Below are 27,738 nucleotides of genomic sequence, written 5' to 3'. Positions count from 1 at the left end.
TATGCCATACCTTGATGGTCACCTTCACCAGGCAAGAGACAGTGTGATCCTGTTGATTCTATAGAACCTCTCAATGGTTTTCAGTATCACCAGCCATGATATCCTGGATGGGCTAACTGAGATGGGTGGTTCCATTTTGGTGGTTCAATTCCTATCTGGCTTCCAGAAGATGGCGCTGTGGGACAGCTGCTCAACTACATTCTACCCGGGAGTCCTGCAGAGCTCCATCCTGTGCTGCATACCATTTGCTTGAAATTACTGGGACAGGTTGCATTGTGATTTGGAGTCAGCATTAGAATGCCAGTGACATGGAACTTCATTTCTCCTTTTCAGCAGAATCTGATGCGATGATTGATATTCTGAACAGTTATCTGGAAGCAGTAATGGACTGGCTGATACACTGAAATACAGTCCAGTCAGGTGCTGATGACTAATAATATGGCTAATCAAGAAGTGAGGGTACCGTCTATTCTAGGATGGAGATGCCCTCCTAAGGGTTTGTGCATGCCATTAGATCCACGCCTCTGGAAACTGATATACAGGCTGCTTCTGAAGCATGTAGCATTTTTAATCAACTTCAGTAAGTGCAGCAGTTATAGCCTGCTTTGAGAAGCAAGATCTGGTCTTTGTTGTCCATGGTCTGGTCTTGCGTAGGTTAAAAGGTACCTTTGAGGACAGTTCAGGTGGTTCAAAATGCAGCAACGAGATTGTTAGGTGGTGTCTTTTTCAAGAAACACATCTCATCAGTGTTCAAAAAGCTCCATTGGTTGCCTGTTTATTTCTGGGCACAAGTCAAAGTGCTAGCATTTACCTTTAAAGCAAGAAACTTCATCCTGTATATGCACTTATAAATACATAATGGTCCAGGATCAAGCTATCAGATGCTTCCATATATACATGTCAAACAAGGTCATTTTCAGCTGTCCTGTTTTGTGTGTTTCCTCCATCAGAAAGATGCTGGGTGACTGCCAGAGATAGGGCTTTTTCTGTTGCGTCACCTTGTCATTGACAATCATTTACCTTGTCCTACTACTGGGGGAAGGGGGAATTATTCTTTTCCCAGGCATCTGACTTGATATTGAAGGTGGTTTCTTGTAGTTGTTTAATCTGAGCTTTCAAAAAATCAGTATGTTTTGTTGCTGGTTGTTGGCCTGCTTTATAGTTTAGAATTTCTTTATCTTCTTGGAAATGTCAATTTAAAAAACAACAACTTTAGTTTCCTAAAGTATTTAGTGTGCTAGATTAGAACTGGAGAGACCTGTCTTCAGAGTCCCAGTTCACTGGCTATTCTTAAACCAATCACAATCTTTCACTCTAACCTTCCTCACAGAAAATGTAGAGCATGGAGAACCATGTACGTGACCACCTAAACTCACTGGAGAAAGACTGGGATTTAAAAAGTACCATAAAAATGTTAGTTTTATGCTGTGGTTTTATGGTATTGCTTTATGCAGTGGCTTTATTGTTAACTTTGTGCTAATTTTTATCATTACATTAAAAAAAACCTTTGTAAACTATCTTGGAAGTATTTTGGCAGGCCAGTAGCTTGTTTTAAATAGATTAAATACAGTAGTTGAATAAATAGCATCTTATGCAGAATTTCTTGTGTAAATCTTCTCACATTATTTGAAGAAGCCATATTTCATCAGTTTATAAAAGGACACAGAATGTGGCATGGAGGCTTCTCTGTGACTCCCTGGTTCTATGGAATTTCTTCTTTAAACAGGCAATCCCAAGGCCAGATTAGATTAAAACATTTTGAAAAATGTTTCTTTTCAGATTCATTTTTAATATTTTTGGGGCAACTATGACTGTTGTATATATACTAAATTATATAGTGTTGATATCAGACTTTTTCCTATTGCTAAATCTTATGTAATGGTTAGCTACCTTTTTCCATCTAGAGAAAGACTGGGCACAAATTTTTAGTTAATTAAATAGCTGTTGTACAGAAGTGAATATTGAATGTATATATGCACTGACCTCGGAAAATGAACAAAGGTTTTTTTTAAAAAAGAGGGAACAAAATTGATCTATGTTCATGGCATTTTAGGAAGCAGTGTGAAACAGTGATGACAGAAGAGGACTAATATGGGCTTCCTACAGGTTAATGCTGTAATCTCAACAACTGGAAGTTCTACTCAGGCTATTTCCTCTTCCTAAGTCTTCAACAGAAACTACTCACACACCTTGATACATTTTCTCCATAGCCATGAGTGCCAGGTACTTGTTCTTTGTTTAAAAAATAGGTTCTGGAATTGTGAGGACTAGCATGGAGCTGCCAGATTCCATTTTGGGATGTTGACAATTGGCAGCCATGTGGATTACGAGATGCAGCCTCAACAGAATTTCCAATGAGCACAGATCCGTGTAAGGAAGCCACTACACGGAATCAAAGAAGAGCAGCAGAGTGTACACATTCTGAGGAATATTCCCAGCATAAGAGGAGCTCTGCTTAGCAGAAAGTTCCCCCCCCCCCCCATAGTCAAGGGGTCAGAAGGAAGAAAGGCACAAGTGAGACTTGTTAAGCTCTTGCTGTTTCCAGTGGATGCAGCAACCTAAAGGGGATTTTTGCAATGATAGGTCTGTTAAAATATCTTGAAAGCAGCTCTAACAAAGCAGAATAACAATGAGGATCAAGACATCTTGGATGTATAACAGCAACTTAAGATAATACCTATCATGAAAACATACTTTGCATCACAAGTAGAAAGGGATTTCTTTCTGTAAAATGCTTTCCCCCTTCCCACAGCAAAAAATCTACTACTTCTGAATCAATCCTCAACTCTGCTTTTCTCACTACAAATTTACCTCTCTCCAAGGGAAACAGGATAACCCAAAGCCTGTCCATCTGTCCCATACTGACATCTTGATTCTAAACGCATTTATTTGGCAATAAACCCCTCTCACTGATTTAATTGGAAATTCCAAATAAGTCCACTTTCTTGCTGAGAAGTAAGCCAATAGAACAAGCCACAACTGCACAGCAGCCCATTCTCTTCCAGCCCTATGAAACTCACATCCAAAATATGGCTCTGTAGTTCCCGTAGTGCGTTCAACATCTTTACACCAGTCTTATTTTTCCCTTGCAGACATTCCAAGTGACTCCAGAGATCAAATCACTCCCCTTCAGTATTTCCCACAATTACTATGCACAGTTGAGAGTCTTGGAATATGTAACAACGGAAGACTAGTGTTTGCTGTGCAAAATACAAAATTCATATAATAATTTAAAAAGAACCAGATGGGGACATTTGAGGAAAGCTAGGGGCTATACCCCTGATTCTTTCCTCGTATGCACACACAAAGAATATTCCACATGCTTCAAAGAGAGGCCTGAATTCAAATCAAGGGAAAAGATGGTAGTGGTGGTTATAATTCAGAGACAGCAGGTGATAGCAGACCAGAATGGATCATTCACAGATTGCTTTCATGGTTTTCTTCTATCTCTACTGTCACCGGGGGAAGCCCCCCATTGTCATTCAGTCGCTTAGCCCTGTAAGTTTCATAGTGGATGTTGTGTGTTACCTCCTTTAGATCTTGAAGATGGGTCCTGAAGAATGTGTGAGAAAAAAGAAGAGGAGAAAAGAGAAAGAAGAAAGTCCTCTATGCAGGTAATGGAGCACTCAGGTATTCCTCCAACAGTGTTAGTACATCATTTCACAGCCCTTTTATGTATTCAAATTTAGTTCTCTGAAGGCTGTAAGCCCCCCATCTCCCTTCTTTTTTGTATATACCGAAAACTGGTGTTCTGAACATGGAGACTATATTTAGTTAGCAAGGCATCACCTAACCTTCATAAATGTAACCACCATTTAAATTTACCTTTCATTGTCTGTGACCATCGCTGTATTATGGGCCTTGCGAAGTCTGAAAATTGTCGTAAATGTTGCTGGTGAATGAGCAGCACAATCTTTAACAGTTACACCCTTTTAAGTCCACTAAGTTCAATGGATTTAGAAGGGTCTAGATCTGTTAGGAGTGCATTGAAAGTGTCAGTAATACAGTAAGTGTCAGTAATTGCAGTATTACTTTATATTATTCATAACTTAATTAGCCTTTTTTTTGTCTCTTCCCTTTAGTTTTTTCTGTAAAATTAAAGAACGCTAAATATTTCATTCTCTCCTGATCAGGATGGTGTTCAGACCTCTTGATCATTTTAGCTTCTATTTTCAGCAACTTCTACAGTACTATGATACTTTTTTTTTGCAGTACCAAACATATATGCAATATTTATACACAGTAGACTGATGCAATAGCATAATTACACCGGTTGCTTTATTTTCAGTTCTAATTCTTAGCCTGGACCTTGCCTTTTGCCACTGTATCATGAAAATGATCCCAGTATATGTTATGTGGATTTAGGAGGTTTGACCTTCTTCATCACATCTAATTTGACCATCTTCGTCATAATCTTATTTAGCAAATATTCTCCATTTTTACCAAGACCCCAGAAGTGTCGCCAGGGCCACAGGGGTGTGTCCCTGCGGCTCTGCAGAGTGACAGCAGACAAGAGGAGGTAAGAGGGAAACTACATCAGCGAGTCCCATGCGAAGGCAGCTCTGTGAGCCGCTGGGGCCCCAGGGCCGTTCGCAGGACAGCGTGTGAATGGCCCCAGGGGGTGCACCGGCATCAAGTATGCCTGTGCACTGCTGCTGCCCCCGCCCGTGCAGAATCCACCATCATCTTCTTAAATACACTGGTGCTATTTACAAATAGCCACTTTGCTCACTCTTGATTCCAAATTATTTATTAATATTAAATAGCATTAGTCTTACTATAGATCCTTGGGGCTTCACACTATTCTCAATCACGGAGTAATTTCTAAAGGTAACTTTAGATGGATTTGTAGGACAGAAAAAAAGTTCTTGTACTAAAATTTCTAGTCTTTTCAATTTTGATATTCTGATCTGTGGTATTCTGTTCTTGTTATTCATTGTCCATTAAGGTGTTTTCTTTTGTAATTAAACCAACTAATGAACTAATAATATTAACCAGTCCATTCATTTGTGTAAACAATTTCTGTATGAAATGTTAATGTATGTTTGCTACCTGCTTAATTTATGTCTGAGGTGAATGGAAAGACAAACATAGAATACCAGAACTGAATTTTTATTAATTTGTATTGACACATTTTCTACTTTTATCATTAGTGGTTGATATGGTCCATAGCCTGTCAAATGGCATGGAACTGAATGAAACGACAACCAGAATGAAGCCAACATTACTATGTCTGCAGAGTATTTGCTATCCAGTAAAACTGAGAGTAGCTTTAAATAACTTCAAAGTGTCTAAAAACCCACAACGAGAACAATCCTGAACAGGTCTACTCAGAAACCTATTCTTAATCCCATGAAAGTATTCTTACAATTTCATTGTAACTTTACTCGCGCTATAGTGCAATAGGTCATTTAAAATGCTACCCTAAGCAGAGTTACCCTCTTTTAAATATATTGACTTCAGTTGACTCTGCTTAGGATGGCACTGTTAAAATGTTAGACCGGAACACACCTCTGATGGTCATTCTGTTTTAGATCTGGTCATCATTTTTTTCTTCAGCTCAATAAGCAACATTCTTTACCTAATAACAAGTAGACTTACCTAATGACAAAATCTCGTAGTAGGGCAAATTCACAGTGATTAAGATTTTCCACTGTAAATGAAGGAAAATACATTTTAGTGTAGAATCAGAAACAGAAGGAATTCCTCAAACTCAACCCTTGACTTTCTGATTTGCTATCTGCCACTAATTGGTATTTGTAAATAAGACTCAAAAAATAAAAGGGTTAAAAAACAACAAAAACAAATTAAAAATTATTTACCTTCAATGACACCCCAGGGTGTCTTCCTGCCCAGGACCCTTTTTCCATTCACTTGATATTCTTTGTCACTGCCCACCACTGCAAAAGGCATACTTTCCTGCTGAGATTAGATAAATTGAGTTTAAATTGAGCTTGCTCCTCTGAGCAAAAGGCATGGACATCTAGAAAGCTTATTTCTGGCTTTTTAACCACTACTCTGTTCTAGTATATATTTATTAACAGAACATAACTTACACACTATTATTGCTGGCCAAAATATGCTCATATTCCCTTAATTCTAATACTTTAGGGCCATTCACATTCCTTTAACTCATTACTGAAGCACTGCCATAATCTTTTCTGTGCATTAGGTAACTAATTGAAGGAACTCTCTTTGTTATGCTAGTATATATTTATTTGACAGGTTGCTGTCCATTCTCATTTAAGGATTGAGTGATGAGCTAAAACTCACTTGCAGACATCAGTTATACTTAACACAGAGAGCTTGTTTACAAGTCTAATGTGGACTAGTTCCAACTGAAGTTGATTATATGCAACCAGCCAATAGTGCCATGCTGAAAACATCTGGGAATCCATGTAGAGTGCAACTGGAGTTCAGTGAAAGCTGCAGATCTTTCAAGAGAGATGTATTTCCCCTCTAGAACCTGTCAAATGCAAATATGTGGGCAGAAAGTCATAGAAATGCTTGATTCAGCTACCAAGACATAAATGTCTAATTTTCAGCTGAAGAATGATCAAAAATAAATGCCTAGGAGCTAAGTTCAGAATAATTCATGGGCGATAAATGGATTAAATTTGAGAATGAAATAAATGAAGGGATGGGTAGGTATGGAATATTCACAGATGATATGAATACAGAAAAACAGAGTACCGTATATACTCGTGTATAAGTCGACCCGCATATAAGTCGAGGCACCTAATTTTACCACAAAAAACTGGGAAAACTTACTGACTCTCGTATAAGTCGAGGGTGGAAAATGCAGCAGCTGCTGGTAAATTTCAAAAATAAAAATAGATGCCAATAAAATTACATCAATTGAGGCATCAGTAGGTTAAATGCTTTTGAATATTTATTTCAAAGAAAAACAGTAAACTAGCTCTGTAAGTGGAAAAAAGGGTCAACAAGAACAATATGGTATCAACAATAACTTTAAAAGTACAAAAATCTTAGCTCAACCAGCAACCAAGCTAAAACACAAGAGTTAAAATCCTTCAAAACTGGATTCCTCATCATCATCTGTATGTCCAAATGTAACCCAACTTAGATTTTAAGAGGGATATTATCAGAAATGAAAAATCTACTATTAGCTTCCATTGTAAATAATTGGGGATGGGGCATCCCCTTTGGGGGTCCATAACTTTGGATCCCCTGACCCAAACTTCACCAAACCTGGCTGGGATCATGAAGAGACTCTCCTGATGAGACCAGCCAGGTTTGGTGAAGTTTGGTTCAGAGGGTCCAAAGTTATGGACCCTCAAAAGGGTAGCCCCATCTACTAATAGCTCCCATTGAAAACAATGGGGAATGGGTCACCTCCTTTGGGGGTCCATAACTTTGGACCCCCAGAACCAAACTTTACCAAACTTGGCTGGTATCATCAGGAGAGTCTTTTGAGGGTACCCTGAAATTTTGGTGCCGCTAGCATAAAAGCTGCGCCCCCTGCTGGCCGGCAAAGTAAAAACACAAAAAAATTTTAATGACCCGCGTATAAGTCGAGGGGAGCTTTTTCAGCATTAAAAATGTGCTGAAAAATTCGACTTATACATGAGTATATACAGTAATTGGGCCAAGAAAGGTGATGTTGGAAATATGGGAGAAATGGAGGAAAAAATGGATGCCTGGAATCCTGGATTCGACACCATTGGCAAGCATGGGAGGAAAAGAAGGTGTAAAGGTGATAAGGAAATTGACAGAACAGGGAATACACACAGTAGCAAATTTAATAGGGGAAGGAGGCGAATTGATGATGTTACAGAATTTCATAGAAACAGGAGGCACAGAGAATTGGTTAGTGCTAAGAGGGATTTGGGAAAGAAGGTTTCAAGAATAAAAGGAGAATGTATAATGGCACAGTGCCTGAAAAGCTATGAGAAAGATAAAACAAAGATCCTAGGTTTCATATACAATTGTATGATAGAGGATAAATAATTCATGAAAAGAGTTTTAAAACAAAAATGGGAGAAGGAAGAAGTGTTAGACGATGAAAAATAGAACACATATTGGAAAGTATAAATAATATAAAAATAGAAAAGTATGCAGAGATGGAAAGAAAAATAATACTTAAATGGTATAGAACTCCAATATAACTAGCTCATATGATTAGAGGACTTAGTCCAAAATGTTGGCACTGTGGAGAACTGGGGGCATATTACACTCACATGTGGATTGAATGTAAAGAGGTAAAAATTTTTGGGGAAAATATTATTGTATATAGAGAAACTTGTGAAGATTAAAATAGCTTTAAACAAAGGTTTGCTGTTTACAGGAATAATTGAGGAGAATAAAATAGATAAAATATGGTTTAATGTATAAAAGGATGATAAGAGCTGCACATGCAGTAATAGCATTGGGATGGAAAGATAAGAAGAAATGGACTATTTTAAAATGGCTTGAGTATATATGGGAACAAATACAACTGGACATTTTTGAAATAATGGCAAGAAATAATTTATGGCAAGAGAAACAGACATTTTGAAGATCTGGACACAATTTATGGTCTGGATGAAAGACATTGGTGTCAAAGAAGAAATATGGGAGAAGAGAGTACAAAGAATGAACTTATTGCTGCTTACTTAAATAAATGAGTAAGAAAACTGAGGGGGGAGGGGGGAAAGGGGGGGAAGTATGGCTTGGAATATGTCAACAAGAATGCATATATTGTATAAATGTACTGAAATTTCAAACTATACAATAATTTTTTTAAAAAAAGAATAATTCATGGGCCAATTATGCATGGTGAGGTTCCCATGACTTCAAAGAGAACTGGCCAGGGAGTCTTTGTTTCAGGATATGTTTGGCATTATTATCCACCGCCCTATTTGCAGCGGGGCAGGCATTACCCATCAGCTGGCTTTTTGCTTGCATCCAGGGGGGTGCGGACGATGTTTCATGGGTTCCCTACAGCACATGCATGCTTTAATTTTTAATATAATCTTTAATTTTTATCTTTAATCTTATCAATAGACGATATATCAGTCTATTGATAGATCAATACAGCAACATAAAAATGCCGAACTATTAAAGAAAAGTCTTGAATAAGGCATTTGTACACTTTGCCAGACTGCTGAGTGTCTTTTATAGCAGGAAGTGTGGGGAAGTAATGGTGATGTGCAAACTGCAAAAGTAATGGTGATGTGCAAACTGCAAAAAGTAATGGTGATGTGTGAACTGCCATTTGCTAAGCTCCCCAGGTTCACAATTGTCCATCTCCCAATGTGCTATAAACCCAGGCATCAAGACCAACAGACTTTTACCAGTGTGATCTGGAACCACTGATTTCTTGTGTATAAAACCATGAGGCTGGAGACATCCCAGTGTGTTGACTAATGCAGGGGCAAATTAGGTGTTTGGACTAATCTTATTAATTGTACATTTTTTAGTATTAGTATTGATTTATTCATCTATCAATTTGGTTATTAATTTTTTTTAAAAAATCTAAAGATAGAAAGATATCTAGGAGCAGGGAAGCCACAGTCAATAGAAATGATATGGCAGGACAAGAAGCAGGAGGTTGTTTGCCACAGGGAGGAGGGTGAGGGGGAATCGAGGAAAGCAGCGTGAAGGAATGGAGAGGTAAGGCTAGGCGGGTGGGCAGAGGGAAGAGGGTCGGGGCAAAGCTGTGCCCACTGGCAAATCTGTCCCACTCTGGCAGTGAGGCAAAATTAAAATCTTGCTATAAGTGGATTTTCTTGCCATGGAGAGTGTGGAAAGTGAAATTGGGACTAGAGCAGTGGTGGCAAACCTATGGCACTCCAATTGGCCATGTTGACAGGGGCTGATGGGAATTGTAGTCCTTGAACATCTGGAGTGCCATAGGTTCGCCATCACGGGACTAGAGGAATACATTGTACAAGCAATCTTGCCGTGGTAGACATTTGCCTTCACCACACAGCAAAAGCCTTATGTGTAATTGGCCATGGCTTAATTCTCCTCAGTGGTTGTAGCAAATCCAGCACAGGCAAAATACAAAGAAAAACATGCAGTGAATACTGATGCTACCACTTTCTGCAGAAATGAATTGTACTCAACAGTTAGTCACAATCATGAGCATCCTACCCTAATTTTGTCATTCTCTGTCTTATCCTCAAGGTCTTCATCAAATTCTTTTTGGGGATAAAATTCAATTCCATGGACTTCTAGTTCTTTCCGGACCTGGATAGGAAAACATTTCACAATGGAAAGATATGTGCATAGAGACTATTCCTGTCATAACACTGAAAGATATTTCCCCTCAAATAAGGAGATACTTACCCTCTGTTTGAACTCAATCTTCTCCTCCATAGTCATGGTGTCTGCTTTGGCAATAACTGGGATGATGTTTACTACTTTGCTCAAGTGTTTCATAAACTCTAGATCCAAGGGTCGCAAGCTATAGCCCAAGAGAAAGAATACTATCACTTCTTTAATAAATAACTCATTCCTATCCCTAGTCTCCATAAATTTAACCCCCTCTAATTTCTAGGCTGAAAAAGGATAAAAATGAACAAGAATTATTCTTATCTGAAGCTGTAGGCTTTTTCTTGTTAACATCCTTCTACGTGGCCATAGCCATCTCAAGCAGTCAATAACATTAACTGGATACCCACATTCCCACAATGGACAGAGAAACAAAGTAGCACTAGAGAGACTGTAAAATCAACCACTATAAGGTATAAGAAATAGTGTGGGAACACTTGTTTACATACTACAATGTAGGAAGATCATAAAAGTGTCTATTTTGCCATGCGTACATTTGTTGGAAATCTATATCCAGTGGCAGGTTTTCACAAATTGTGCACCTGGCAAAATAAATCTTCTCTCATGACAAGACACACAACCTCACAGTGAACCCTTTCTTCCCTGAAACAGTGTGTAATCTAGGGTTGCCAGGATGCAGCCAGCAACTTTCAAGGCATTTTGGGGTATTTTGCTGCTGAGGCATTGGCATCATACCATTATGCTGAGATCACTAACAGTAACAACCAGAAGTGACATCATTAGATGCTGTAACATTTACAAATGTTCTGTAGTTTTATCATAGTTTTTCTTTTTTTGTAAATTCTAGATCATCCACAACATTATTCCCAGTTTTTCCTGGAACCATTGTCATCGAGTCAGCATGATGCCAGCCTGTGCTTCACCCCCCTGGTCTGCCATGATTTTACCATCTGTGTTGCTGCTCAGGTCCCCTGGTCTGCCATGCTGCTTACTGGGGAATTTGTGTGCACCGCTGATGGGTATAATGAATGCTCAATAGCACAGCAGAGCTGCCCCCATAGTATATCCATACCCTAAAGCTAGACAGATACATACGAGTGACCTGTGGGAGAGATAAAGTAGATGCAACAATGGACTCTTGTGTCCGGGATTCTTTTCTTCCTTGCAATATTCACTTCCTCCTTCAGAAATTTCTCATATTGCTCATTGATGTATTTCTCAATGGGCTCCCAGCTAAGAAGGCAAGGAAGAAAGAGAGAAGAAAAAGAAGCAGATAAAATTTCTGTCTCCCACTGGGACAGGGACAGTTGTGCCAGTGCTGGGGTATTATGGTATATCACTTTCAGATTGTGCCCAACATGCCACAGTGCTTCCTTCACAGTCGTCTGAATAGCAGTGGTGAGGGATGAAAAGGGATGGGGGTGAAACAGATTCAGAAATTGGTTAAAAGAAACCCCAGTCCTCAGTTTGTTCCTTCTGTAGGCAACTGATAATCCCATCATAGCTCACAAAGAGCAATGTCCACAGTCACCATCAACTCAAAGAGCCACATTTATGTTCAGCCCTGGCATGAGGCTTGCTCTTGGTGAGACTGGCAGCTTCCCTGCTTCTCTGGCAGCTACCCGCCAACCACAGTCCCCCACAAGGCAAGGACTTTGCCCAGATCTCTGAAGCCCAGGATGGGTGCCACATTAGAGGATGGTCTTCAGAAGCAGGATTGCTAACTCTGGGTTGGGAAATATCCTTGAGTTTTAGTGGTGGAGCCTGGAGAGTGTGGGGTTTGGGGAAGGGGAGGGACCTCATCAGCCATTTTCTCAAGGGGAACTGATCTCTGTACTTTTAAGTTGTAATTCCAGGAGATCTGCAGACCCCACATGGCAGAGATCTCTCAGAATTACAGAGATCGGTTCCCTTGAAGAAAATAGTAGCTTTGGAGAGCAGATTCTATGACATAATACCTTCTGAGATTCTTTCCAACCTTAAACCCCACCCTCCTAAGGCTCCACCCCCAAATTACCAGCAATTTCCTAATTCAGAGTTGGCAACTCAACATATAACCTAGGCCTTGAGTAAAATATTATGTGAAGATGTGTTTATTAATTGAACAATCTGTCCAGTTTATTAGTTATCTGCATTTGTTATTCATCCAGTTATACCACAGTTTAAAGTAGCATTTGTAGTATATCGTTGAACTGTTGCTGATATATCCTGAATTTGCCATAATCTACATTTTAAGTCAGGGCAGGGTCATCTATTGTTCTCCTGTCTCCTCCTCCCACACTATTTCCTCTAGTCTTTCCCTTCCTTGATAGCCTCTTTCGTTGTTTCCCTTTTCCTGCTTAATTCTCTTGTTCCCATCTACCAGCCTTCTCATTCTACCTTTATCACCACCCACATCTTTAGCTTTCTCTCTTTCCCTCCCTAGCAGCCCTTCCCCAAGACAAGTCTGACCTGACCCAGTGGTGCAGTGGTTGCTGACAGCAATCCAGATCCAGTTGTGCTGCACAGTGCCAGCCACTATAATTTATTTATTTTACAGAAACCAAATCTTAAAAGGCTCAACAGTATTGTTGTGGTTGCATAGTGTCAGAGGGATTGTATCTAGGTGATTGTGATGCATTCCTCACTCAGTGTAATTGCTACAATATATGTGTAACCAGCCTGCTATATGTTACCACTGCCATTCTGGGGCATTCTTTCCTTGATCTTTGCTTTATGATTTCACACACCGAACAGATAATTAGGCTTTCCCCTGACACTTTGGTCTTATGAGAACCGGGATTGTATCTGTTATCTCATGGGGGCAGGATGCCAAACTAACTTTTTCTCACATTTCTTGGAAAAATGGGGGGGGGGGGCTAACACTGATATAAAGGGGATAGCAAAAGCCAGGTTCACCAGAACTGGCTTTGTCAAGCTGGGTGCTTCAATGCCTATCAATAAATGCTACAGATCAACAATACAAGAGTCCTAATTTTAAAAAAATATTTCAGATCTTTTGGCACACCTGGAATTTTGTACAGGTTTGTAAAGAAGTTCATCCTTTCTGTCTCTAACTACATTTTGCTGGTCTATTTATCCACACCCTACAGTCCAGTTTGGAATTAGATATTACCTACAACACAAATAGTTGTGTAATTTGAAAAGCTGATGTGTGTGATGTTGAGGGACGTTGAGGGATGTATACAATACATGCCTAATATTTACAGTGTAGGTAATAAATGCCTATCTGAGGAAGGGCATTTTAAAATGCTTTAGAAGAGGAGTTGTGAGATCCCTCCTGAAAGATTCATTGAACTGAATACTCTAAATAATTACCAAGCAGTATCCAGTATTCCATTATTTGGCATATGGGGCCTTGCAGGGATTTATCTTGGCCCCCATTCTATTTAACATCTAAATGAAGTTACTAGAATAGACCACCGGGAGATTTTAAGTGAAGTATTGCCAACAGCAGTTGATATGTAGCTCTACTTCTCCTGAGCCAGGTAGATCTGTGGGAATCCTGAATCTGTGGGAATCCTCAGGAGAAGCTCTACTTCTCCTGAGCCAGGTGGATCTGTGGGAATCCTGAACAATGGACTTCCATCTTACCAAAGCTTAGTCCAAATAAGATTCAGGTATAGTGAAGAAGCCTGCCAAGGATTAAGAATCAGAATGTCCTGGAGGGGACTACTGGCCCTGACGAAGTGGATTCATTGTTTGAGGGTAGTTTGGGTTCCTGGGATCCTCTGGTTGAAGACTTGGGAGCAGTAGTGGCATAGTGGTTAAGAGCAGGTGCACTCTAATCTGGAGGAACCAGGTTTGATTCCCTGCTCTGCTGCTTGAGCTGTGGAGGCTTATCTGGGGAATTCAGATTAGCCTGTGCACTCCAGTACACACCAGCTGGGTGACCTTGGGGTAGTCACAGTTCCTCTGAGCTCTTTCAGCCCTACCTACCTCATAGGGTGTTTGTTGTGAGGGAGGAAGGGAAAGGAGCCCCTTTGAGTCTCCTTACAGGAGAGAAAGGGGGGATATAAATCCAACTCTCCTTCTTTGTAGCATTTGCTTTTTACAAGTTTTAGTCCTTTAGTACTCAAGGCTAGTGTGTGTGTATGTGTATGCATGTGCACCTACATGTATGTATGTATTTAGTAACAAAGACCTGAAAATAAATAACACAAACTTCTGTTCCCAGATAACAATACTAGTAGTCTCAAACTTTGCAATATGAGTATCCTTCAAAGTACATTTGGGTCTGGAAGATATGTGGTCCTCTTGCCTACCACCCCTTGGCATAGTGACTCAGTTGATTGTTCCTGTGATTCACACTCAAGGTTGCTGGGACCCACTAGTGGATTTCACCTATGGGAACTACAGAACTACAGGAAATCTTAATGTTTGCATGTGGTCAAAAATCTATTTTATATCTCATATTAACCCTTATGTTCTGAACATTCCTGACCAGCTCTAAAATGAACTTGTAATTAATGCCATACTAAAATGAATCCTGTAGTGCTAAATAATTGGACTTATAGGGCATGTCATGTCCTTCATTATCTGGAAAAGAGAATCAGTGAAAGAAATAAAACACTCACCAGTTTTCATTGTTGATCTGGTCACCAAATCCAGGGGTATCAATCACTGTCAACTTCATTTTGACACCACCTTCTTCAATAACTAGGGGATAAATGTTGCTGTTAACCACAACTATCTCTTATGTAATAGTAGAATGAAACAGCCCTTTCAGAACTACACATCCCTGAGGCTTTTCTAGAAATAATTATCTTTGTCCAGGGCAGAAATCACTTGTGCATTATAAAACATAGGAACTTTGAATTGCAAGTATGAATCGTGCTTCCTGATTGACTATCAACCAATTTAAAAAACAACCTAACCATTTTTAAAATGGTATTTCTGTTTTTTATTGTTTACAAAAGGCTGGCTGGAAAACATTTAAATTGGACATGTAAATTTATGGAATGGCAGAAAGAGAGCACCGCAACTTCTGGATCCTTTGCAAATGTTGAGGATCATCAAACAATTTTTATCCTTACCAAGGACTATTGATTTATGGTACATAATCGTTACTGTATAAGTTAGCCTTTATTTTTTGACAAATATATTATGTGTTGCTCTATAACAGTGGTGGCGAACCTTTGGCACTCCAGATGTTATGGACTACAATTCCCATCAGCCAATTGGCCATGCTGGCAGGGGCTGATTGTAGTCCATAATATCTGGAGTGCCAAAGGTTCGCCACCACGGCTCTATAATATATCCTTAGGTCCAGATTAGTCACACTGGCTCCAAACTGGCGCACTTATTTTCAGCACTTTGAGCACATGTGGATATGGAGTGATTAGCTAAGCAGAGTTGGTACTTATATGGGAGACCACCAAGAAAGGCCATGCAGAGGAATGCAATAGCAAACCATTTCTACTTAATCACTTGCCTTGAAAGCCCCTTGCTGGGGTTGCAGCTGCACTTTATACACTCAGGAGCACATGAACTCCACTTTGATCAAGGCAGCCCAATCCACAGGGGTGCAGTGGCCAGAGACGATGCTGCCCCCATGCTGCTGCACTGCCTCCATAGGGAGGTGACAAAAAAGAAACAAACCATGGCCACCTAGAAAGCCCCTCCATAGGGCTCAATGGAGTTACGCCACCATTATGAGCCTGTGACATGGTGTTCCCCTGTGATATGGTGTTCCCCACACAAAAGCCTGAGTGGAAGCCAGAGACTATCTGGGATCCAAAGGTCATACAGCAACAGAAAAGCAACAGAAAAGCATGGAAGGCAGGCCAAGCCATGCCCAGGCATGGCCCAATGCTGCACCAGAAGCCCAGGCCCTCAGCAAGGGGCTTGGAGCAGGCCCAGAAGCCCAACAGAGGCCTCTGCCCTTTTGGAGTTGTAACAGGGAAGAGGCAGGACCCAGCTTGGTTAGGAAGGAAAGTGGGAACCAAGTGAGCTGGATGAGGGCACTTGAAGACTCTGAGGGAAGGGCTGGGGGCAAAGCCCAGATTGAGGGGAGGGAATTAAAAGGGCAAGGGCCTGGACGGCTGGGGAGGATGCTGCTATGTAGCTATGGCCTGTCTTGGGTCCTGTTAGCCTTGGGAAAGGGTTGCTGGAGTGCAGCTGCACCAGGTGCCCTGTCTGAGGCTAGAGGAAGGGCTTGTCAGACTCTGGGGAGGAGCACCTTGGGTGGTGCTGGGGCTCAACAAGTAGAATGAATAAGCTGATGCAACCCTTTCCCCCTCCCATTCTGGACCTGGGGAGACCTGCCAGAAGCACCCAGCAAGACAACTGAGGGCAAGTGAGTGGAACTGCAAAAGGAGCAGCCTCACAATGTAGTCCCCCACAAACTGTAGTGGTCTTTCAGGTAATTCCTGCTACCTCTTTGCTGTGGAAGTCAGACCATACTGATCTCACTGCTACCCGTGGATAGGAGAACCTTAGAAAGCGGAACAAACAACATGATTTGAGAACAACTGTCTTAACTCCTACCATGGCCGATTGCCTTGATTTCAACTGTTTTGGGGATCTTCTCTTCACGATTCCAACCCGAAGACTTGCGACTCACTTGAGATTTGAACAAGGTGTTCACAAGTGTTGATTTTCCCAATCCGCTTTGGCCTGGAAGGAGAATTGTACAGAATTTGTCACAGCCTTTCTGTGTGAGTCAGAAGAATCGTTTATATCCTGACAGCTAAAAAGACAGAAGGTGCTGAGCACATCAGGAGTATGGTGTTTTGTACTCTTACATGACCAGCATACAGACAGTAGTGCAAGCAAGGGATTTTTTTTCCTGTGATATTCTTATCAAGTATTTCTGATAATTCAAAATTATCCAGTCCTGAAGGGAGTTTGTGGGACCTTGTTTTTCGGTGTAAGAACTAAGCCTAGAGCCAAGTTGTCACATAGATGGTAAACCAATAATTGAATGAATATTTCTGCACACACAGAAAATATTTCCTGTACCAAAAAAGCTATCCTTGCAGGGCAAGGGTGAAGATAGAACCTTTCTCCCTGTCATGTAACTTTCTGTGTGAAAGGGGCATTTAGCCACATGTAGAGACTGAAGTGAAGCCCAGACACAGGTTTACCACCTCTGTGAAAACTAGGTGTTTGAGTCACAAGATTAAAAAATGGAACAGAAATCTTGACATTAGTTCAGTTTCAACTCTGTTCCCAATCCTGGTATCCTGACCTTGTTCTCCTCCATGTAATTCTGAAAATGGCACCAGTGTCACACTCTGGTTTCATAGCTAAGTCTCACTCTCAGCCCTGACTCTTTCCTACCTACAACCATGATGTTGAAGTCAAATCCAGTTTTCATAGTCTTCTTGCGCATTTGCTCTATGATGGTGTCAATTCCAATGTAGCCCAACAGGTTAGAATTAATACCAACAGGTTTCATTGGTACCACAGGTTTTGGCCGGGCCTCTGGCACCAGCTCAGACATGGCTGTTTCAGGCTTAGTATCTGCTGGACCTGCAAGAGTAGGAGAAAAATAAACCATTCACATAAACGGTTGCACTATATCTCTGCAAGGTGATATTCTAATAACTTCTGCTTCATTTTACAATGAAAAGGAAGAGAAGAAGTGACAAGAGAATGCAAATTAAAATTCTCTTCCTTAAAGCCCCTTTTTCCCAAGGCCAGATTAAAATATAATGAAACCCTACAGCCCTCAACTGGGGTTCCCAACCTTTTTGAGCCTGTGGGTGGCTCTAGAACTGACACAAGGGGATATACACAATCACAAAATGGTTGCCTCAGGAGTCAGAGCCAATCACAAAATGTTAGAGAGTGAGATTATACACAGCATAATCTTCAGCATTTCAGGTAGGTTGCCTTTTAAAATGATCATGCATATTTTCTTGTATACACACAGCTTACCTTCAGTCACATACTGAAGATCCTTGGACTGCTGCTGAACCAACATTGCTGGAAATCTTTACAGCCAATCAGTTCATACAGTAGCCTCTCCCACTTGGCGGACACTAGCAAAGGCATCAGTGGGCACCAGGGCACCCATGGGATCTCTGCGCTAAGCTACGTCAAGTTTTAGAGGCCCCATGGCATTAACAAAAAATGTGTTTTAAACTATTTAAAAAGACTATGGTTGGAGACAAAATCTGCAGCACGGAAAAACTGCTTCATAGCAGAGACAGTTCAGAAGGGATAAGTTGTTAAATGTATGCTGTTATCAAAACAGCAAAACTGGAACTTTGCAAATCTTTATAACAACACCCAGGGGAGTCTAAGCCAATGGGGACATGGGGTATCTCATGGGATATGGGGCGCATGCCATTTGATCATGCGGGGGGTGCTGGGCACTGGCTGGGTCCTTGTGGGACCCGGCTGGCTGTCGGAGGCTACCTCCTTGCTGCTCAGGCAGGCACCATGGCCACAGGTCTGCTCCTGCACTCCCTGGCCTCCCTGTTGACAGGGTGGCCAGCTGTGGCCACAGCTCAACAACAGGTGGCTCAGGCAGGTGCCACTGAGAGCCAGCCTCCCTGTCAGCAGGGAGGACAGGGAGGGCAGGAGCCAGCCTCAGGCACCCTGAGCTGTGATCTGCTGAGCTGCAGCCGCAGGTCAGCTCTCGGGCAGGAGCCAGCCTGAGGCCATGATGCCCACCCGAGCCACCTCCCTGAGCCGCCTGCCATCAGGCCCCGCCCAGCCGGCTAAGATAAGTGGGGCATGGGGGGCGCCATGAGCAGATGTTGCCCTGGGCGCCATTTCCCCCTGGTACGCCTCTGGTCTAAGCACATGTTAATAGAACCTTATAGTAGGTTATATCTATAAGTGTGGCCTGCAAGTGACTTCTCCAATATTATAATAACAGCAGTATAAAAGTATGATGGAATACCATCACAGCATGGTGATATGGGTTCTTCCTGGTCACAGGCCACTAAAAGCATTGTAAGTCAAAGCAGTGCTTTGAATTGCTCCTGAAAACGAACTGGCAGCCAAAGGAGAGCTTTTATCACTGACAAAATATGTCTAGAGGTGTGGAACTGAGCTTTGTACTTCCTCATGATGACTTTGGGTGGCAATTTATAGTGTGTTTGGGAGTTATCAAATTAGTGCTGCCAGTTTCTGGTGGGAAAATTCCTGGGGTTTTGGGGGTTGAGCCTGAGAAGGGCCTGGTTTAGAGAGGGGAGGGATCTCAAAAGAGTATAATGCCATAAGAGCTGATGCTCCAAAGCATCCACTTTCTCCATGGGAACTGAACACTGTAGTCTCTGTAGTTGGGGTTGTCAAACTCTAGATTGGGCCTGGACATTTCCTGCTATTACAATTGATCTCCGTATGACCAAGATCAGTTCCCCTGGCAAAAATGGCTGCTTCGAAGAGTGGACTGTGTGACATTATACACTGCTGAGATCCTTTCCCTCTCCAAACTCCACCCTCCCCAAGCTCCACTCTAAAAATCCCCAGGTGTTTTTCAACCCAGAGCTGGAAACCCCATCCAAAGCGCATCTAACCCCATGCATGCTAGGCATCATTTGACCTTAATTTGATATTGATGTGCAGGAAGATGAGGCAAATATAAATCCCCAATTCAAATGTTATTCCCATGAAGTGCTTACAAGGATCTACAAGTGCTTGACAAATCCTGTCTTTCTTCACTGAAGGGAATAATCAGCAAACAAAGATGCACTCCTCTCAGCTGAAAGTGTGTCTTAAACATTTCACAAGCAGCTTGTGATTTTGACACGACATCCATTTTGTTGTATTTACACAGATTTCTCAAAACTGCTGCTGCTAGCCAAGAAACCCCAGCTATCTGACGAACCATGGCAGGCAACAGTAGCCGACTCTTTAGCACCTTTTACTCATGCTTCCTTTCTGTTTTCAACTGTATTTTCCTCAGTAGGCCAGCTGGTTCTGCTTAGGATTGCTCTACCAAATGGTCATTGGCACAAAATATATATTTCAAAATATGCTAACTATGAATCACTTATAGAATCATAGAATTGGAAGAGACCACAAGGACCATCAAGTCCAACCCCCTGCCACGCAGGAACACACACTCTTGACATATGATCATCCAGCCTCTGTTTAAAAACCTCCAAAGAAAGAGACTCCACCACTCTCTGAGGCAGTGAATTCCACTGCTGAACATCTGTGACAATCAGAAAGTTCTTCCTTCTTATGTTCAGGTGGAATCTACCTTGAATCCATTACTCCATTTCCTGGTCTCTGAGGCAGCAGAAAACAAGCTTACTCCCTCTTCGACATGACACTCCTTATATATCAGCATGGGAGATGTTTTTAAAAAGCCTAGCTGCATGCTCCATCAGCACAATTTTAAGCTGGCCTGCTAGTATGTATAGGTCCAGTCTTGGCCTCCCAGAGTTTCAACCTTCAACACATCAGTGCCCAGAGCTTATAAAACACTTTGTTCTCATCCTGCAGCATATCTTGAATGACTACATTACCCTTTAAGCCAGAGTGAGCCTTATTTTGCAAAGCCATCCACAATTCCAGTCTATTTTATTTCAGTCATTATTTTGGTATTTTTCTCTGTTCTCAAGGAAGGCCTGATCAAACATCTTCCCCTGTCATAGATTCCTTCACAAATGTCCCCGGGCAAATGTCCCCAGGCAGTGCCCATTTAATTACTTGGGGGGCGAAAAGTCACCCCACACCCCTCCGGCGGAAAGGCGCCTCTGCCCGGTGCTCCCCCCTTCACCGCCAGCCATAGTAGCCCCCTCCAGGCTCTCCAAGCCCACCGCAACCTTCCTGGCTTTGGCAGAGGAGACTTCGGCACACCTGCAGCTGACCTCCCCTTGCCTGGCTCAGCCATCTGACCCTGGAGGCTGCTTGGGCCAGTTCGGGAAGGTGGGGGAGGGCAAACCGCCCATTGTTGAGTTTTGTGGCAAAGGGGGGGAATGTGAGAAGGTGGGGGAGGGCAACCGCCCATTGGGGGGATGGAGCGGGAAAACTCAGTTCGGAGGGAGGGGGGGCGGAAAGCTCCATTCTTGCCCTGGGCTCCATTTTCTGTCAATACACATAAGCAGCAGATTCTTATCTGGTGAGCTGGATTTGTTTCCCTGCTCCTACGCATGAAGCCTGCTGGGTGACCTGGACTAGTTCTCAGAACTCTCTCAGCCCCACCTACCTCACAAGGTCTGTTGTGGGGAGAGGAAGGAAAAGGAGTTTGTAAGCCACTTTGACATTCCCTATAGAAGAGAAAGGCAGGGTATAAATTCAAAATATTCTTCTATAACCCATGGACATGTGGTCCTCATGTGGTACTCATTTTCTGTCTGGGCTGATTTCCTTTCTTCATCCAGAATATTAAGTGATCAGCCAGTCATGAAACAAAGATTTTGTCCCCATCCACAGTGGAGACAGCGGGCCACGACACCAATGTGGCACCGCCCTGACACTTCCAAAGAGGCTCCCTGGTGGCATGGGGAGGCTTACAAAGTGCAATAGCCGAGAAGCCTCAGTGGGCTTACGTCAATCAGAAGGCTGATTTAAGGCTGGATTGCAGCCCACGCAAAGCCAGCAAATGCCAGGAGGGAGCCAACACAGGTTTGGCCCTCGCCCGTCTCTGGTACACCAGCAGAGGCTCAGGGATGCTGCTGCAGTGTCCTGTGCTGTGTCCCACCACCAGGGGAGGGCAACCCCACAGTGGCGATGTTGCCTCTCCACCAGGGTAAGTACCCTGGAGGGGGCAAATCTGCTGGCGCAGATGCCTCACTACTCCCACATGTGGATTTGCCCCCCTTTGGATGGGGCTGTTAGTTTGAATAACCTCAGAATCAGCACAAGGGACGAATTCCCACTACTTCCTTAGCACGGTTTCGGGTCACTTACTAACACGGTTTCATCGACGTCCTCCCCATGGCTTCTGTGGCAGCAACCGTTTCTGACGCTCGTTTCACCCATTAAAACGTGTCCCGGCAGAACCTGGATGGAAGTGGTTCGGGCCCCATTATCACAGTTTACGGCTGTTCCGAGGGGAGGGACAAGGTTTGGAACCTGGAGTCGTTCCCCGCCCCAGAGCGTGACGCGCATTTCACGCAGCCAATCAGCGTTCCTCGACAGCCCTTACAGTGACACTTGCGTGGTCTACTTCCGGGTTGACGGAACGATCACATTTCTGTGCATGCGCAATACAAGTAAACGGTCGCCCGTTCACCAATTTAACGGTAACACTTTCAGAAAATAGTTGTTGTACAGTAAATGACAAGTATTCATAGAGGTTGCACTTCATCGTTCGCACGGGTTTTTTTAATGGGTAAAAATGGGTAGTGTTTCTGAAGTGGCTAACAGGTCCTGCCCAACTGAACACCACCAATCAGGTTAGGGCAATGAAGCGCGATCACATGGCTGTGGGGATTACAACGATGCCTGCACCTGGGAGTGTCTCCTGCCTGCTCGCTGCGGTGGGGAGGGAGAAACTGCGATGAGGAGGACACGGATTCGCAAGGAACAGGTTCGGATCCGCTTGCAATTTTCAAGTGGGAATTCGCCCAAGATTGCAAGTAAGAGTCTTTGAGTGGCAGCAGTGTTAGTGCTGCCGGACATTCAAGAGCCTATATGCATCATTTGAGTATCAATGACCTATGTGTGAAGTGCACAGAATAGCACAAACGTGGCTTGCTTAAATTCAACACTGATTTGGGTACCTTGGGAAAGGCAGAACTGCAGCTGTCCCAAGCATAGCTGTGAAGGTCATCAGTGTGTCACTGGTGAAGAGTAATTAGTAACTGGTAAGTTTCCTAGTCTTCTGCCAATGTGAGGTAAACTCATCTTCAGCCCTTAACCCTTAAAAAACTGAGGAGAAAAAATGGCATGACCTCCATCATGATACTCTGACTTTCCCCATGTAATTTTGATGTTTACCATAAAGGGAAAGATTAAGTCCTAGAACATCACCCATCAGTGATGTCATACCCTCCCCAAATTCCACCCTTCCCAGGTGCCACACTGAAAATCTCATGGCATTTGCAAAGGCAGTGCTAGCAACCCTGCTACTGGTGAAGGTACAGGTTTTCCCTGCTCTGCTGCTTTTGCTTCAGTTAGTGGTAGTTAGTAATTCTAGTTGGATTCCAGCTTTTACAATAGAAGCACAGTGAGGAGGTTTCTTTCCCACTCAGTTTGGCTGTTTCTACATAGGAATTTTTCTCAACATTGAATGCAGGAATGCTCTACCAATAACCACCCTGCAGCGGAAAGCAGAACTAATCTCTGCTTGCAAAAGGGTATGTGGCAGCTCACTGCCATGCGCCATACTTTCTTCCTTTTCAGCCGCCGCCATCCTGTCAAGTTACTGTAGCATTATAATATACTCTTTTCCGCAGAAAGTTTAAAGTATGGTCCATTGTGGTGTGGCAGAAGAGAAAGTAGCGTGCTTTGGCAGTAGAAAATAGTTCCAAACAACTATGAGCATTATAACTCATTTTTATGTGCAGCTTTTGTCAAAACCATTATTCTGTGTAGTATTACACATTGTACTTTGATAAAAGAGCACTTATAGTGCATCAAATGAATTATCAGCAAAACTTGCCTTTTTAAAACAGCATCATAGGTTTCCTTTGCAAAATGGCTGTTGGAGCACATGTGTCTTTCCCCCTTAATTTTACATTTTAAGTGAGATGTCTTCAAAGCCTCACAGGGTTAAAATGAAAGTTGCAGCCATTCAAAAGACTAGTCTATCTCCCATTAAGAGGCCAAATCTACCCATTACTTTCAGTTGCAGATAGACCTGCTTTACAGAAGGCTGGTCTATCTGCAATTTAAAGTAATGGGTGGACTACCCATTGCTGCTTCTTTTAAAAAATTATTTTCATTAAGTTTAAAATAACACACAAAGCACTAAGGTAACAATAAGGTAATACTACCATTGCTTCTTAATGGGAGATAGACCAGCCCTCTAACTGGCTATTATTCTCATATCAACTCAGTGAAGCTTCATAAAAAAATTTTAAAAACAAAAAAACACATGTGTGTGTTATCACCAGGAACAACAAACTTTATTCATCTACTTTTTATAGCAGAATGGCCATTGGATGAGCTGCAAGCAGAGGAAACCTTATGCAAATAGAAGTTGCAACATGGAGGCTCTTGAAGCTGGCCAAAAATAGGCATTATAGAAAAAGGAAAGGAAGAGCTCTAAGGTGGGTGAGGGGGAATAAAACATAACTGTGTGCCTTTCCCTGGACAAATTCTCAGTCACCTACAAAGTTGTAATGGCAAGTTTATGTGTACACTTTCCCTCTGCTTCTGCAAGCAGCCTTGTGAAGTATGGACTGCATGAGGAGGCTCTGGTGACTTTCCTCCAAGAAAAACCAAAGTAGGGCCTGACAAGGATGTCAACTAAATAATCTGATAACAAATGACTTAACTGAAGGTTTTATGAAGTCAATTTGGTTACATTTCCAAGGTCTGTACAAGAGGAGTCTTCAGATATTTCAGGTATCAAAGAGCTTACGAAAACAGGGAATGAGTCGTCATCACTTATTACTGTTGTGAATGGTCTCTAGCCTGCTCTTATTACATTTGAATTGTACATATTTAGGTCTCACCCTGAAGTTCTTGTGTTACATGGCCCTTTGATCCTACTATTAATATTTTTCCCTTCATAACCTTATGTTTGTTTGCATGACATGAGTCTGCCAAGCAAAGACCCACCACACACATCTGACAAAGCGGGCTCTAGCCCACAGCAACATATACTAAAATAAAAATGTGTAAATCTTGAAGATGCCACAGGATTGCTGTTTACTTTTGAGGCAAAAGTTGCCCAGCTATCCTTGAGGAATTGTCAGGCATTTCATTTGCCATTATATATTTGCCATCACCTGAACACTGAAAGCTGTCTTCTACTGAGTTACACCATCAGTCAATCAAGGTCAGTATTGTTTACTCTGATTGGCAGAGGCTCTGCAAAGTCTCAGGTACATGCGTTCACATCCCCTGCTACCTGTTCCTTTTAAATTGGAGACTGAACTCATAGCCTAAAACTGAGTCACAGTCCCTTCCCAGACTGGGAGAGAGTCACCATTTGGATCTTTTGCCTTATGCAATTAAATAGTCTTTCTCTGAAACAGAGCCACCTTCCTAAACAAACCAAGGTGCAGCTTATGAATAAGAGTTGCTCTCTAAATGCTAAATTAGTTGTTACAATAGCATTTAGTGGATGATAAGATTTATTTTCCCTCTGCTTTGCCATAATGAGTATTTAACACACCCAGTAACTGCAACTTCTTAAACCATCAAGCAGAGACTACCCCAAAGCCTGATAAAATTTAATATTCTATTTTATTTGTTTGTTTTCACCTTTATAGCTTGACATAGAGGGGTTTTTCCTCCTTGCCTTCCAGTTCTTTGTTTGAATAGCATCACGGGGAGGGGGGATGAGTGAGTGAGGCTGAAACATTTACCCACATAGACGCCTGTCTTTGTTCACAAAATAATAATGTACTAGATAGGCGAACAGCTCTCATTCAATAACATCTCTAGTTATACTGGATGCTTCCTGCCATTCAGAGTCAAATCAGTTCCCTCTTTAAAATAATATTAATGTTCGCGTGTAAATGTTGTCTCGAACGAAAATACAACAGATATAAAACCATGGGAGCCATATTGCTGTTAGTAAAATAGTCTGTAGGTGTCTTTTAAATTATCATTTTTTAAACGAAAATTGTGTCATAAAATAAATAATAATAACGTACAGGTGCTGCTTCTGACGTTGGGAGCTGAGGATTACCTTTCCTCCAAGATACATGTATAATGCAATATTGCATTAAACAAAAGTATGCATTTCAGAAACATCATCTATATCTTGTCATTTATTCAGGTTTTATCTTGAACCAAAACTCCCCAGGCCCTAACCCTCAAATCAGACTTGAACACCAAGCCTCCATCTTGAAATTTATGGAGATATAATAAAGAAACACTTCTAGATATTTGCAGTGTCTTTCCTGCAGGGAGAAATCACAGTTAACACCCACATTTCTAGGATCTGATGCTAGAATATGACTTCCAGACAGGTTTGAACCCTAACTAGAAGGAAGGAAAGACAGTTGGTCCTATTAGGCTACTGCAGGCCACCCTTAGCCCAATTTGGAACAGCATATATAACAAAAATATCTGATTCAACATCTTCCCCAACTGTGGTAGAATTGTTTCTCCCTTGGGTGCATTCACATTCCAAGCTAAATTGGAGCTCCTCATTTGAGAAGTGGGATGCATTTATTCTGACTTCCCATAACTGATGAAGAAACCTATGTGATACAAAAGCTTGTGATTTTTCTTTCTTTCAAATAATTAGAACAATCCAGCAAAAAAAAAAATCAGCATCTAACATACATCAATTCTATACCCTGTTCTGGCTGTCCCCCTACAAATAGCATATCCCCTTTGTACTGCATCCATTCATTACATTCTTCCATTCTACCCTGTTCCCTTTTCAATTCACACCCCTTCAATGCCTGCTGCCCATCCCCCACCCAATCACACCCCTTCTCCTTTTCCCAGTTATTTACATCGAACCAGTCCTAACATGATTGCAGTACACTATCACAATAAAGCCTCCCTCAGTCTGAGGCCCACTGGCGATGCCATTGTTCCCCTCGCTGCTCAGGATCCCCCACCACTGCCCCACTGTGCCTCTCTCCAGCGCTCATGGATTCCTATCAGATACATTCATGTCACCAAAGAGAACAGCCTTTGGTCGGCGGTAGCCCAGGCAGTCGCAAAACAGCTCACGCCCCTGGGCCAAGCAGCTGGGATTTGTTTGCTCCTTTCACAAAAGCCTTCATGTTTAGCAGCAGCCCCACCACTGCCCGGCTGCCTCCTTGACACCAGATGGGAAAGAGGGACAGGAAACGCCTCTTCCCCCATCAGCGGGCTTTCACTGCAAAGCTTGAGCTGCCAGCAGTCTCCATTCCAGATGCTCCTGTGAATGAATGGTGAGCCGAGAGTGCGCACCTGATCTCAGCTTTCTCTTTGCATCTCGAAGCCCAGTGCTGCCAGTAAGAGCATGCAAACATCCACATGCACCACTTACCTTTGAACATGAATCTTTCTTTGTGATTCTTCGGGGTGGGGTTCCTCCTTGCTTTGCTCTGCCCTAAACGCTGTCTTTTGAGATTCTGATTCTCTCTCTCTTGAGTATGTGCCTTCTTTTTCTTCTTCAATGGATATTTCAGTTAAGCAGGGATGCTGCTGCTCTGGTCACATGACCTGAATATTAAACATCCCTGCAAAATCTCCCCCACTCTGCTTCTCTCTCTCTCTTTCTCCCTCTCTCCTCCTAGGATTCAGGGCTATATCATTCAATCATCTGGGAAACCCTGGCTGGATTGGTGCATCTGAAAATGTATGCTGGCTCCTGGAGGGAGGTGCTGTGATAAATAGGATAGATAAAATGGAGCCAGAAAACGTCCCCTCCCCACCATATAGATGCAGTCTTTCTCCCTTGTTTCTCTACCCTCCTTTCCTTTCTGTTCCCAGGCAGCTTTCAGATGCTACTGTCTGCTGAGCATC

At 42.3% G+C, this 27,738-nt stretch overlaps 1 protein-coding gene and 1 pseudogene across 2 annotated transcripts; one reads left to right on the top strand and one right to left on the bottom strand.

The window, feature by feature from the left end:
• SEPTIN3 (septin 3) lies at positions 1-27,738 on the bottom strand. Of its 2 annotated transcripts, none has more exons than XM_048500267.1 (10): positions 27,260-27,738; positions 17,524-17,715; positions 16,729-16,857; positions 14,817-14,898; positions 11,335-11,472; positions 10,294-10,411; positions 10,099-10,194; positions 5,823-5,919; positions 5,602-5,653; positions 1-3,553 (listed from the first exon to the last, which is right to left on the bottom strand). In XM_048500267.1, exons 1-10 carry the CDS (start codon positions 27,267-27,269, stop codon positions 3,418-3,420), a joined length of 1,050 nt encoding a protein of 349 aa, XP_048356224.1. In that variant the 5' UTR covers positions 27,270-27,738; the 3' UTR covers positions 1-3,417. The 2 variants fall into 2 exon arrangements, with proteins under 2 accessions (XP_048356224.1, XP_048356223.1); XM_048500266.1 differs by having other exon boundaries at positions 5,823-5,922; positions 27,260-27,736.
• On the top strand, positions 14,159-14,260 carry LOC125435988 (annotated as a pseudogene).

The sequence above is a fragment of the Sphaerodactylus townsendi genome, linkage group LG06 (assembly GCF_021028975.2).
Source record: "Sphaerodactylus townsendi isolate TG3544 linkage group LG06, MPM_Stown_v2.3, whole genome shotgun sequence".
Lineage (NCBI taxonomy): Eukaryota > Metazoa > Chordata > Lepidosauria > Squamata > Sphaerodactylidae > Sphaerodactylus > Sphaerodactylus townsendi.
The sequence above is the reverse complement of the archived record's forward strand: the minus strand, read 5'-3'. Positions and strand labels throughout refer to the sequence as shown.

What these genes read in the sequence shown, in the direction of transcription:
- SEPTIN3 (XM_048500266.1), bottom strand. An exon ending in AATCAAGGCAATCGGCCATG is followed by an intron (nt 14,899 to 16,728) that starts GTAGGAGTTAAG and finishes TTTATCCCCTAG; the next exon opens with TTATTGAAGAAGGTGGTGTC. An exon ending in CAGATCAACAATGAAAACTG is followed by an intron (nt 11,473 to 14,816) that starts GTGAGTGTTTTA and finishes TTGCCTTCTTAG; the next exon opens with CTGGGAGCCCATTGAGAAAT.